Source organism: Pimephales promelas, chromosome 5, assembly GCF_988280905.1.
Source record: "Pimephales promelas chromosome 5, fPimPro1.hap1.1, whole genome shotgun sequence".
NCBI lineage: Eukaryota > Metazoa > Chordata > Actinopteri > Cypriniformes > Leuciscidae > Pimephales > Pimephales promelas.
The window spans coordinates 40,005,373-40,020,137 of NC_142773.1; the positions used below are offsets into that span (position 1 = coordinate 40,005,373).

Consider the following 14,765-nt stretch of genomic DNA (forward strand, 5'->3'; position numbering starts at 1 on the left):
AATATGTCAAATATCGTTTAAACATTTTAATTGTTTATTAATAACCAAGTGTTTTCTGTGTCAGTGTCGACTGCAAAGATGAAGTTGACGATGCTGACTCGTGATCTTCGCAGGATTACATTACAGTAATACGATTACATAAGCAGAGAGCAGTCCGTTTTTAATTGTTCTGTTTAAAAGTAGACTTTTCAAGCTTTCTCAGGTCTGTGAGGCAAGTAGACTACATTATACGCTGAGTTTCGGTTCATTAATGAGATGAGCTCCAGTTCACGCGCCGGCACCTCCGTGTCGTGATTATCTATGTCTGCTATATTTACTTCTTATTTATTAAATCCAGGCAATTGGTTGATAAAACATAATTAAAATTAAGATACAATTAATACAAAACGAAATTCACTTTAAAAAAAGGCTTTGTGCTTTCTGTTTGAGGGCAGTTATAATGGCCGATAAATGAATATTTAAAAAATAAAATAAAAACAGACGAAACACGCTTCAATCATCTCTCCTTGGCCTGTTATATTGAAAATGTATGTTTTACAATTTGCAGTATGATGTTATCTATTGCTAAATTATGGCTCATCATAGACTAGCGAACCACAAAGCTAGCTAATGCCACTATCATCAGTGGAAGACCGCTAACGTTAACATTAATGAACTTGGAAACCACAATGAACTTTTTCTGCCTAAATAAAGTAGTGATTACCGTATTTATAACTAGCATATCTCTAGTTACAGTCCCTGCATTGTAAAATGTAACTTATACTTGTGAGGAGTGAACATTTAGACATAGAGAAAAAGTATCAAACGTATCTTGTGCAGAAAAGTTAGTTTTTCTTTTACACGTGTGTGAAATCCAACAATATTTAATAAAAAAAAAATATCGGCCGATATATCGGATTTTAAAACCCAAAAATATTTGTATCGGTATCAGCCTTCAAAATCCTTTATCGTCGGGATCTAATAACTTTTGGCTTGTGCAGTGTAATTCATAGAATTACTAACAAATATTTTGCCATCTAAAAGTTTTTTGTGTCTCTTCCGTAACGCATGTGTATTTCCCTCACATTAATTATAAAACGCATGTGTCGATTAATATTTTTCTAATATCTGGACTCCTTTATTATGGGAGTATGGATATATAAACAGACGTTTCAATAGATTGGTATTAAATGCATTTTCTGAGAATTATATTTCAAGTTTTTAGTGCAAATGTCACATCCATAACACTGGAATTGCCCAATTTTAAAGAATTTATCCTCAACTATTTTTGTGGTGTAAGTCTATATATTTCATAATGTTAACTTCTAATAATACTAATAGTAATTTAAAGATGTGGTAGCATTGGATCAGGGCGGGAAGGATAACTCGGTTTGTGGATACGAGACGAGTGTGTGATTTCGGTTTCATATCGCATATCGTTACAGCCCTACATTTTACAATATATTCAAATAGAAATTACTTTGAAATATTATTTCACCATATTAATGTATTTGTGACCAACTAAATGCATGCTTGTTGAGCATAAAAGACTTCCTTTAAAAACATCAAACAAACTTTTTAATACTCGTTTAAATTTGTGCTTCAGCCGACGAGAGCCGATGAGATTTATTATTATAAATAAATAAATTGTATTGATTTTTACACATAATTTAATTTTTTTTAAAATAATTTGCATATGCTGAACAGTTTCATGTGATAAATTTTGCGTCTCTCTCAAGAGGAAACTGAGGGTTTTGATGGCTCAATAAAGACAAACAAATCATTTGAAAAATACAACCAAGACAACTTTGACTGATGGTGGGTGTGACTGGATCTTTGTAGGTCACACTAGAAAGTCATCTTCAGCTCAGGAAAATATTAATAACTCTCCAGCGGTGGATGTATTCTCGACGCTAACCTACATTCAGTGGGACAAAAAAAAATCATTTCCTAAATTTCAAACGAAAGCTGATTAATAATTGCCCTGTGTCCTCTACCTGAAAATGATGCTTTGAAGGTCGAACGGGTATTCAATAATCCCTGTGGTCGGGATTCGAACCCTCAGAACATCCTGCTGGGTGGGAAGGTAGGAGGAATCGGAGATCCGATCCAGATCAGTTAGATAGCTACAGAAAGAGAGAAGGAGAGAGATAAAAACATCATTAACCCCTTTTTATAACAAGCGGCTGGTTTGGTAAAGGATGTTTCCAGACGTCCCAGTCAGCAGATCTCAGAGGATGCTTATTATGCTGTCTTGTGAGACAACCTAAAGAACACAACGGCTAAATAGGGAAGACAAATGCTTTTTTTGTGTGTGTGTGTGTGTGTGGTCAAACTAAGGTTCTTTTAGAGAAAATCTCTTTATTGACTTATTTGATTTGAAGAGAATAAAAACACAGAGTAACATTTTCATAGTTCTATAACTATTGGTGGATGTACCTGCTTTGCTCCACGAGAATTGGGAATGATTTTAGTTTATGGGGAACTAAATTAGCTCCTACTTTAGCAACGAGTGACGTAAGTGTACATTGAATGGCCGAACGCATGCCATGCGAAACAACGGCACCCGACATTTTTAAAAAGCCGTGTAAACACACAGTTTACATATACGAACATGGAAAACAGGTAGTGATAAGACATAAATGTATAGAAAGCTAATGTTAAATGGATGCTTCAGGATTTAGCATTAAAGGGTTAGTTCACCCAAAAAGGAAAATTAAGTCATTAATTACTCACCCCCATGCTGTACCAACCCCGTAAGACCTTCGTTCGTCTTCGGAACACAAATGAAGATATTTTTGATTAAATTTGAGAGCTGTATAACTACCACATTGGCTCCTAAGGGACTGCCTCTTGACGGCCCAAAAAGTCAATGAAGAAAATGTTTAAATATCTCAAGTGACTACCGTGGCTCAACTATATGTTTATCAAGCGACGCGAATACTTTTTGTGCGAAAAAACAAACAAAAATAACGAGTTTATTCGACTATTTCTTTTCTTCCTTGTAGGCCAGAAACGAGACTTCCTTAGATTTCCACGACGCATGCGCGAGAATTGCGATCTGAAGTAGTGTAAGCTGGTGTGAGCAGATCGCAAATCTCGCGCATGCGTCGTGGAAATCTAAGGAATTCTCGTTCAGGCCTACAAGGAAGAAAAGAAATAGTCGAATAAACTCGTTATTTTTGTTTGTTTTTTCGCACAAAAAGTATTCGCGTCGCTTGATAAACATATAGTTGAGCCACGGTAGTCACTTGGGATATTTAAACATTTTCTTCATTGACTTTCTGGGCCGTCAAGAGGCAGTCCCTTAGGAGCCAATGTGGTAGTTATACAGCTCTCAAATTTAATCAAAAATATCTTCATTTGTGTTCCGAAGACGAACGAAGGTCTTACGGGGTTGGTACAGCATGGGGGTGAGTAATTAATGACTTAATTTTCATTTTTGGGTGAACTAACCCTTTAAGCTTTGTATTAGTAGAAAACCTGTAGTATTTTTGAATTACCGTGCTTTCCACCCTCATATCCCCCTGAGACGAGAGATTTATGTATTTTTTGTCTTTAAAAAAATCCTCCGATGATGCAAAAATTGCCATTTTGTGCCATCGGAGGATGTTTTGTCCAGAGGCTAAAGACTACAGTCAGTAGTGGGTCTGTCTCGCCTGTTCTCAACCCGCCCATAGAGGGCGATCTCACTCACAGAATAGTGTTGGCCATCTTTTTTTGGAAGCTAAGCTAGCAGGCTCTTGTTCTGTGGAGAAAGCTGAGTAGTCGGGGTTCCCATCCTCTTTTTCCCGGACATGTCCGGCCGTCGATGTCCGGGATTCAGCTTTTGCTTTCTGCAGTCGCCATTCATTCAACGCTCGCTTTTTATGGGCGTCTCGCACTGAAGACTTGGAAGTAAACGCCCACTTCTGTGAGTGGATATTCATTTACATGCACAGCTTTTGTTTCAATCTAACTGAATTCATTCCGATTGGTGAATCTGAATGTAGTGTTTACGTGAACGCTAAACAAGTGATCGGTTGATGTGTGTTTTAACATCGCTAAGAAAATCACAGGCGTCTCAGGTGTCGCTCATCGGTAATCACGCCACCGGCCTCGTGCCGTTCTCCCGCGGCCCTCACTCGTCCCGCTCGCCACAGTAAACGTGATGAATGGCGACTGTAGAACGCAAAAGCCGAATGCCGGACATTTTGGCCGATCTCGAAACACATTTTCGAGCAGACTCTGCAAGGAGACTCACTAGTAGCCTAGACTTGTTGTTTAACTACTGCGCTCTGTTACCGGTAGGCGTGGTCTCCTAGGGCAGCGAAGCAAGTGCATTCTGGGAGTTGTTGTCTTTCATCCACATAAGCCAAAATTACATTTTCTGGCTTTTCTCAGTGTAGTAAGATTCACATTTCTTCTACATAAATGACCCATTTTAAATACAGAGGTGAAGTATCCCTTTAAAGGCATTTACTTGTCGCCATTGTCTGCGGCGTTGTGATCTATTCTCAGCCTTGATTATATGTAGCACCAGGCGCGGAGTTTGCGGGGGGGGCAGGGGGAGCGTTGCCCCCCCCCGGTGGCTGAAACGGGTAATCGCATTTTCTTAAAAAAGCTGTAAAAAAACTACCAACCCCAATCTCTTTAAGTTATCGCTCACTTGGTCGATTGTGTCATCTAACTCTGAGAGAAGCTTTTCTGCGATAAATGGGCGTCAATTTGAAATGTGCTGGGGACAGAGACGTACTCGAAAGGGCATTTTCACAAGTGCTGGGTACGCATTCATTCTTTTTCTCTCTTTCGAGTAGGTCATGTTTTGAAAGACGATGTTCTGTAGCTCCTGATGTACATAAATAAAAATGAGCACAATGTCCGAGTATAGTGAGTATATAAAGTATATACGCCCTTTATTGCATAAATAAAAATGAGCACAATGTCAGAGTATAGCACTTTTTTCATGTGTATAGTGAGTATATAAAGCATATACCCCCTTTTTCGTGTATACAGTGATGGTCCAGATCCAGGACTCGGGAGGTTTGAGGTTCTCATCCGCACTCGTAAAGTTTTTTTTTCCCCTCATCAAAACCAATAGGTAGCCTAATCCCGTGTCTTAAAATTTTTTCAATGATTCATGAAGTATAAATGCGAAATTTAACTAGTTTTTTAATCATTATCATTGCCAGAATGTGTTTTGAAAAAAGGAAAGAAAACTTTAAGGTTGAAGATAATATTTTAACAGTGCAAAAGTGGTCCACATTTCATGATCCTATAACGAAGATGCGACGCGAAGTGGCTGTTAATGCGAAGTTCTAGCTGTTTACAATGACATAAAGGCAATAAAATATCAGTGTATTGTTTTACTGTTTTTTCTTGGGATAAAAATAAATATGTGTTTATTTAGCATGTTTTGTTTTTTTTGCCCCCCCTGGCTCGAATGTCAAACTCCGCCTATGTGTAGCACTGCAAGTTGTCGTTGGAGATTTACTCTCTTAGTCCTTCTTTTTACTTCTTTAATCGCATAAAACCCGGGACACACCAAGCCGACGTCAAAGAACTAGAGACGATAAAAGTTGACACACCGATAGGACTAAAGGCGACTGTGTGTTCTGCGCCTGCGTGTCAGTAAATATCTGTCTATATCGGCAGGTATTAACAGTATATTTTCTTCATTCAAAAAGGAAAACTGAAACTAGGACTCGAACAAAGCAGTGCTTGCTTACTATTTAGAATATCAATCACTATCAAAACATCAGAATATAAAATTCTTCCCATTAATGTCATGCAAAAATAAGATTAAAGAATGAATTAGAATAACGAAAATAATACAATAATAACGTAAATTGTATTAATTTATAGAAAAAAAAATGCATAATTTAAATAATCTGTGATTTGCATATGCTAAATAGTTTCATGTGACAAATTTAGTGAGGGTCACAACATAGCATACAAGGTTTTGAAATTTGTATTATTGCATAAATATTTTTTGTCTCGCTCTACTTTTCTTGAAATAGTATACTGTGATGTATGTGGTATATGAATATATTGCATAGCATGCAAAGCAGTATGCAACAATAAACAAACAGCAGTCTGCTACACCGTTGTCACATGACCTCATTACGTGGCATGTTTAATTCAGAAAAAATGGCCAAATGCTACCATCTCTGAAATAAATACTTGAAATGAGATCTGCATCCCATTTTACCAATTGAACTACAATGTACTTGTTTTGAAAAATAATTAAAATATTATAGATTATATCTACAGAACTGAAGAAATAAACAAGTGAAACTATTAAATCAAAAATCAAACAATTCTTTCGTAGAACAGGTCTGATTCATTTGTGTGCACTGGTTCATTAAAAAAAAGATCCACTGATTCATTTTGATTCCTTTGCATCTTGTAGCAAAATATTTACTGTTGACGACTCAGAACAAGATCAGAAATTAATTGAAATATTATATAAACAAGTCTGTTTCTAGTTTTGTTATTTGATTTTGGGTAAATCTCAGATATTTCTACTGTACTGATGTGACCTGTATTACCCCAACAAACCAGCAGGTGGTATGATTCACAGGATGCCAACGAGCGACTCCAAGCTTCATACACTAAGTTCATACACATACTCTAAGCTCCATATTTTATTGGGCCAGTAAAAGAAATAGGACAAGACTGACTGCCGCCAAACTGGTCAATCAGATCATCAGAGAGACACGGACACAAACCCATTCAGAAAAAGGACCACGAAACACTGAAGCACGTCGTTCATGAGAGATTAATTGATTTGTGTGGGTTGCACAAGCTGGAAGACATGTTGTTTCTAAATACAAATAGATTTTTTCCCCTTCTTTTTCCAGATTTCATAACATCTTGGACATTGTCTACCATTAAAGAAATAGTTCACCCAAAAATGGCAATGCATTTACTTATTTATTACTCTTCGGTTGTTTCATTCTTTCACGGAAATTTTTTTTCCGAAATTGTATTGGTCATTTTACCATAAAATTACAAAGAATAGGAATGCAGGCTTTCCAGCTCTAAACAGGACACAAATGCACCAATAAAGTTATCCATGTGACTCGTGTGCTGTATTGTAAATCTTCTGAAGTCACATGATTGCCTTGTGTGAGTTATTTACTAAAAATCATTCCCATTCATCAGTTTTTTCCTTCTTCTCTATGTCTTTCAAATGATTTTGGATTGTATGACTATTTATTTAGTTTTCATTTTAATTTTAATTTACTTAAAGGGGTCATGAGCTGGCTTTTTAATTTTTTTTATATTCTTGTCTGAGGTCAACTTAAAATGTTCGCTTGGTTTTTGCATTCAAAAACATCAAAATGAATAAACAATAGGCTATTTTCTACCCAAGTTTTGAGCCTAGCTCAAAAACGCTCGCTTTTTGTGGGCGTCTCGCACTGAAGACTTGGAAGTAAACGCCCACTTCTGTGAGTGGATAACAGTTTTGCATATTATAATGAGTTTCAACTCACTCGCTTATGCAGCGACTGTCTTCCTCCACAACCAGGCGCTGCACAATATTTTGTATTGCTCAGTAGCTCACTCCGGTTTGTCATCACGAGGTAGGGATCTATGTTATTTAGCTATGTGTTTAATGCGCGAATTGGTGGGCGGGGCTAAACCGGCCGTGTTGAAGTAGGCGTCGATCTTCTTCTGCGGGGGGTGGTGTTTTATCCTCTTTGACGTCATAGTTCCCCTCTTTGAAAAACGAGTCGTTTTCTGAGGCTGGTGTCAATAAAAGCTTTTATTGGACTAACAAGGACGTTTTCAGTTCTGAAACTTACAGGATATTCTTATAATATGATGACCAAGATGTCAAAAGCTCAAAGAGCTTTGAGATACAACTTTTAAAGGCGCTATATAAAATAAAGTTTATTATTATTATATTATTATTATGAGCAATAGCATAATTCAAACTGACCTTTAAAAATCTAATCTTTTCAAAGAATCAGGTGATTCAGCTCACAAAATCAGTCTGAATGACCGGTTGATGAATCATCAACTGTTGAATGACAAATTCTCATAGACTCATTGATCATTTCAAGATTATCAGCGATTAAAGATTTAGTGCATGAGCATGAATGATGACAGATTTCCAGATGAACAAACATGCACCAATGACCATTTACAATATGACCAGGAATGTATTGAGAAAGTATGTTGACTTTAAATATAATATATTATGGCTCGTTTCCACTGAGCGGTATGGTATAGTACAATACAGAACGGTTCTGGTCGGTAAACCATGATCCGGCTTGCGTTTCCACCGCCAACAGTACCTTTACTTGATAGGCGTGGCGTTTGCCAGAAAGAAGCGATCGACGTCATTTCCGCGCGAAGACAGTGGCATAGTAAACAACAATGGATGACATACAGCAGATCTTGTTCTTGCTTCTCGGCATGTTTGTCACAAGAAACAAGCGCTGGAATTAGGCGTTTCACAATACCAAGTAGCCAACGCAAAGTCCGACTCAGGAGAATGACTCGAGGATGCGAGGCCAGCAATTCTGCTAATGGAACAGCGCGTTCTTGAACGCTCTGCAACTCCGGTTATCTCTGTATGTACATTTTAGGCAACAATAAAACTAAAAATTTAATAAAACACCACTCTGCTATCTTTCGATTTCATTTAAATACATATTAAACATTATAAGCACACAAATGTGGTTCAGGTAGATTATATTCACTGCATGTACGGTATATTTATAACAAATCTAAATATAAAACACAACCCTGCCTCTTTTCGTTGAAATTTAAAAATATGAAACATATTCCAGGTAATATGTAATGTATTGCATATTGCATTGGTACAAACGTTGCAATAAACAACATTACAAATGATCTTGTAATAAAATAAAAAATGGCAAAACTATCTCTTTTTGTTGAATTTCAGTTTTATCAATGATAGCCATTATAAAAGTAGAAGTAAAAGGTACAAAAAGCTATACAGTAAAGCTTTAATAACATAACGCAAACAATTCAGTCAAATATACAAATTCAGCGCTCAAATAGCTGAAACTTCACCTAGCCTTCTGCCAAAACTATTGGCCAGGGAACGAATTATAGATTCACGAGACCAAAGATCGCCTGTTAGGTCTATACAAGACAAATTATATCTTGTTTAACCACTACAGAGACGTCAGAGTCAGTGGCAAACATCAGAATGACTAGCCGAGGAAAGGCTGTTCCCGAGCGTCTGGTGATTGCAGTCAAATTATCATAAATCTATAAATAAACCACAGATTTGAGCTTTAAAAAACTACATTCTCACCTGAAAAACTCTTAGAACTACATTTTGTGACACAATAACCGTATTATAATTCAACTGTATATTAAAAAATGGCGCTTCTAATGCCCTTTTAGCACGCGCAAGTGACGATACTCTGTCAACCAATCACTGTTCTACAGTGAGTCTAGCTCCACCTTTTATTACCCTTCCACTGTGCTACGTACCCCAACGGAAGGGTACCCAAAAAGTGGTACGGTACGGTTCGGCTTTTTGGTACCATTGACAACTTTTGACAGTGGAAACGCAAATAATTGCGTACCGTACCGAACTGTACCGTACCGTACCGCTCAGTGGAAACGAGCCATTATATATACATTTAATTGTTAGGGGATATTCAATACAGAGATGATGACAGATATACTCACTATTTAGTGGAGTCCGAAAGCTGGTACTCTCGGCGTCTGTCGTAGGCCTCTTGAATGCCTGGATCTGTCCAGAGCATCTTTATGGCATTAATGTAGGGGTGATCGAATGACGTCACCTTCTCAATGTCCACCTCCTTCACCAGATTAGCGTTTGCCTGCAGTCCAGAGCAGATCAACAGTTTAAGACAAAAACCGACAGAAGAAAATATAGATGATAAACAGCAATGCAATAGGGCGGTTGACATTCAATGTGAAAAAGAAGTGCACTTAATTGTCACAAAGTCTCGACTCGGATTCGACCCTTCAAAGACTCGGTCTCGACTCGGACTCGACACTTCAAAGACTCGGTCTCGACTCGGACTCGACCCTCCAAAGACTCGGTCTCAACTCGGACTCGACACTTCAAAGACTCGGTCTCGACTCGGACTCGACACTTCAAAGACTCGGTCTCGACTCGGACTCGACCCTCCAAAGACTCGGTCTCAACTCGGACTCGACACTTCAAAGACTCGGTCTTGACTCGGACTCGACCCTCCAAATACTCGGTCTCAACTCGGAATCGACACTTCAAAGACTCGGTCTCGACTCGGACTCGACACTTCAAAGACTCGGCCTCGACCCGGACTCAACACTTCAAAGACTCGGTCTCGACTCGGACTCGACCATCCAAAGACTCAGTCTCGACTCGGACTCGACACTTCAAAGACTCGGCCTCGACCCGGACTCGACACTTCAAAGACTCGGTCTCGACTCGGACTCGACACTTCAAAGACTCGGTCTCGACTCGGACTCGACACTTCAAAGACTCGCCCTCGACCCGGACTCGACACTTCAAAGACTCGGTCTCGACTCGGACTCGACACTTCAAAGACTCGGCCTCGACCCGGACTCAACACTTCAAAGACTCGGTCTCGACTCGGACTCGACCATCCAAAGACTCAGTCTCGACTCGGACTCGACACTTCAAAGACTCGGCCTCGACCCGGACTCGACACTTCAAAGACTCGGTCTCGACTCGGACTCGACACTTCAAAGACTCGGTCTCGACTCGGACTCGACCCTCCAAAGACTCGGTCTCAACTCGGACTCGACACTTCAAAGACTCGGTCTTGACTCGGACTCGACCCTCCAAATACTCGGTCTCAACTCGGAATCGACACTTCAAAGACTCGGCCTCGACCCGGACTCGACCCTTCAAAGACTCGGTCTTGACTCGAACTCGACACTTCAAAGACTCGGCCTCGACTCGGACTCGACCCTCCAAAGACTCGGTCTCGACTCGGACTCGACCCTTCAAAGACTCGGTCTCGACTCGGACTCGACCCTTCAAAGACTCGGTCTCGACTCGGACTCGACCCTTCAAAGACTCGGTCTCGACTCGGACTCGACCCTTCAAAGACTCGGTCTCGACTCGGACTCGACCCTTCAAAGACTCGGTCTTGACTCGGTCTCGACTCGGACTCGACACTTCAAAGACTCGGTCTCGACTCGGACTCGACACTTCAAAGACTCGGTCTCGACTCGGACTCGACCCTTCAAAGACTCGGTCTCGACTCGGACTCGACCCTTCAAAGACTCGGTCTCGACTCGGACTCGACCCTTCAAAGACTCGGTCTCGACTCGGACTCGACCCTTCAAAGACTCGGTCTCGACTCGGACTCGACACTTCAAAGACTCGGTCTCGACTCTGACTCGACCCTTCAAAGACTCGGTCTCAACTCGGACTCGACACTTCAAGGACTCGGTCTCAACTCGGACTCGACACTTCAAAGACTCGGCCTCGACCCGAACTTGACCCTTCAAAGACTCGGTCTCGACTCGGACTCGACCCTCCAAAGACTCGGTCTCAACTCGGACTCGACACTTCAAAGACTCGGTCTCGACTCGGACTCGACCCTTCAAAGACTCGGTCTTGACTCGGACTTGACCCTCCAAAGACTCGGTCTTGACTCGGACTCGACCCTTCAAAGACTCGGTCTTGACTCGGACTCGACCCTTCAAAGACTCGGTCTTGACTCGGACTCGACCCTCCAAAGACTCGGTCTTGACTCGGACTCGACCCTTCAAAGACTCGGTCTCGACTCGGACTCGACCCTCCAAAGACTCGGTCTTGACTCGGACTCGACCCTTCAAAGACTCGGTCTCGACTCGGACTCGACCCTCCAAAGACTCGGCCTTGACCCTTCAAAGACTCGGTCTTGACTCGGACTCGACCCTTCAAAGACTCGGTCTTGACTCGGACTCGACCCTCCAAAGACTCGGTCTTGACTCGGACTCAACACTTCAAAGACTCGGTCTCGACTCGGACTCGACCCTCCAAAGACTCGGTCTCAACTCGGACTCGACACTTCAAAGACTCGGTCTCGACTCGGACTCGACCCTTCAAAGACTCGGTCTTGACTCGGACTCGACCCTTCAAAGACTCGGTCTTGACTCGGACTCGACCCTTCAAAGACTCGGTCTTGACTCGGACTCGACCCTTCAAAGACTCGGTCTTGACTCGGACTCGACCCTTCAAAGACTCGGTCTTGACTCGGACTCGACCCTTCAAAGACTCGGTCTTGACTCGGACTCGACACTTCAAAGACTCGGTCTCGACTCGGACTCGACCCTTCAAAGACTCGGTCTCGACTCGGACTCGACACTTCAAAGACTCGGTCTCGACTCGGACTCGACACTTCAAAGACTCGGTCTCGACTCGGACTCGACCCTTCAAAGACTCGGTCTTGACTCGGACTCGACCCTCCAAAGACTCGGTCTTGACTCGGACTCGACCCTTCAAAGACTCGGTCTTGACTCGGACTCGACCCTTCAAAGACTCGGTCTTGACTCGGACTCGACCCTTCAAAGACTCGGTCTCAACTCGGACTCGACACTTCAAAGACTCGGTCTTGACTCGGACTCGACCCTCCAAAGACTCGGTCTTGACTCGGACTCGACCCTTCAAAGACTCGGTCTTGACTCGGACTCGACCCTCCAAAGACTCGGTCTTGACTCGGACTCGACCCTCCAAAGACTCGGTCTTGACTCGGACTCGACCCTTCAAAGACTCGGTCTCGACTCGGACTCGACACTTGAAAGACTCGGCCTCGACCCGGACTCGACCCTTCAAAGACTCTGTCTTGACTCGGACTCGACCCTTCAAAGACTCGGTCTTGACTCGGACTCGACCCTCCAAAGACTCGGTCTTGACTCGGACTCGACCCTTTAAAGACTCGGTCTTGACTCGGACTCGACCCTCCAAAGACTCGGTCTTGACTCGGACTCGACCCTTCAAAGACTCTGTCTTGACTCAGACTCGACCCTTCAAAGACTCGGTCTTGACTCGGACTCGACCCTCCAAAGACTCGGTCTTGACTCGGACTCGACCCTTTAAAGACTCTGTCTTGACTCGGACTCGACCCTTTAAAGACTCGGTCTTGACTCGGACTCGACCCTCCAAAGACTCGGTCTTGACTCGGACTCGACCCTTCAAAGACTCGGTCTTGACTCGGACTCGACCCTTCAAATACTCGGACTCGACCCTTTAAAGACTCGGCCTTGACTCGGACTCGGCATAGGCGGTCTCGTCCCCATCACTAAAATGTACCCTTATACATCCACATGAACCCTTAAGTTTCTTTTCCCAATGGCTGGATATGAAAATAAAACTGTTTAGGGCCAAAACAGAAAAACACCATGAAATCCATCACAAACTTATCCAAAAGACTGTTTGTGAAGTCTTTGTGTCGATCAAAAAAAAGAAACAAAACATTACTCTGCATAAAGAATTTGACAGGAAATGAATAATGCAAAAGAAAATGATTTAGGGGTGAAACATGACCTAGATGCTTTCATCAGATTGAGCCTTAAATGCTTTAAAACTGTCTGCTAACCACAACTGAAATGCTCAACATGAACCATTCTAACCTTGTTCTGCTCGTACTTGTAGCCGATTTTCAAGTTCTCGGTGGCGCGGATCATGGCCTGCATGGAGGTGAAGATGTTCTGGTACACCAGCTTGGTGAAGCCACGTTTGTCCTCGTCTGTGTACCCGGTGCCATGGATGATACGCATCTGTTTGATGAACGTACTCTTGCCGCTCTCACCCGTGCCTAGACCAGAGAGAAAGGTCAGAGGTCAGATTTATATCGAAAGACCACAGGTACATACACAGCATTCTTCATTCATGATCATCCGTTCAGAGGGTTTGGTCCCAATGTGGCAGCACATCAGTACACTTCATTGTTCAATTGAGAAAAAAATCAGTCAATGAGAGCAAATATGTGCCTTTGCTATGTTGGCTGCTGCTCCTTACAACAACATCCGAGTCTATTTTAGAAAAAACAACTGCATGACTCACATTCATGTAATTTATTTTGCCTGTATAATTGTCCTTTCATTCATATATTTGTATTTACTATTTAATATAACAATATTTGATTTGCTGACCTGCATTTCACCATTAACCAACATTAGAATATATGTACATGTTGTTAAACTATTGAAATAACTTAAAATCTAAGGGGGTATTTAACATCTAAGTTAGGGAACCTCTAGGTTTCATTAATGCCATGCGTTTCAGTAATGCCATGTTGAATGTGTGTGAAGCCCAGTGTACAGTCTAAACTTCAAAAGGGTTGGTATGATCCGTCACACATGTGAACTCGCCCACACACACATACTCAGACAGGGATTAAAGTCAACATACACACTGTAATTCTGCATCATTTCCAAATGAAACAGGGCATTCAATGAGGAAAAAAGGGAGCACAACAAACATGCACAATAAGTCCTGGATTATATTATTTTGATTTTTTTCTAATAAACCCCTGGAATTATATATAATACTGAGGAAGGGTCTTGTATTGACAAATTATACTATAACAGTCAAATCCAATATTAGGGGTGCAACAGATCATAGTTAATCCCTGATCTATAAGGACCAGTCCCCACGGTTCGGCACACATGTGATTTACGGATTAATTGCAAAGTTTAACCATAGACGACGCCCCTTCGCTCTTTTCCATCGCAGAGAACTTCACAACTGTTTGGTTACAAACATTCTTCAAAATATCTTCCTTTGTGTTCAGCAGAAGAAAGAAACTCAGTAAATGAGTAAATGATGACATAACTTTCATTTTTGG

At 41.5% G+C, this 14,765-nt stretch overlaps 1 protein-coding gene across 1 annotated transcript in view; it reads right to left on the minus strand.

Moving 5' to 3' along the window:
- gna11b (guanine nucleotide binding protein (G protein), alpha 11b (Gq class)) overlaps positions 1-14,765 on the minus strand; it is a 54,258-nt gene that overhangs the window by 9,800 nt on the left and 29,693 nt on the right. The window contains exons 2-4 of the mRNA XM_039684344.2: positions 13,549-13,733; positions 9,640-9,794; positions 1,977-2,105 (exon numbers count right to left, since the gene is read on the minus strand). Of these exons, the coding sequence (XP_039540278.1) occupies positions 1,977-2,105; positions 9,640-9,794; positions 13,549-13,733 (469 nt within the window). The remainder of the gene's footprint in view (positions 1-1,976; positions 2,106-9,639; positions 9,795-13,548; positions 13,734-14,765) is intronic.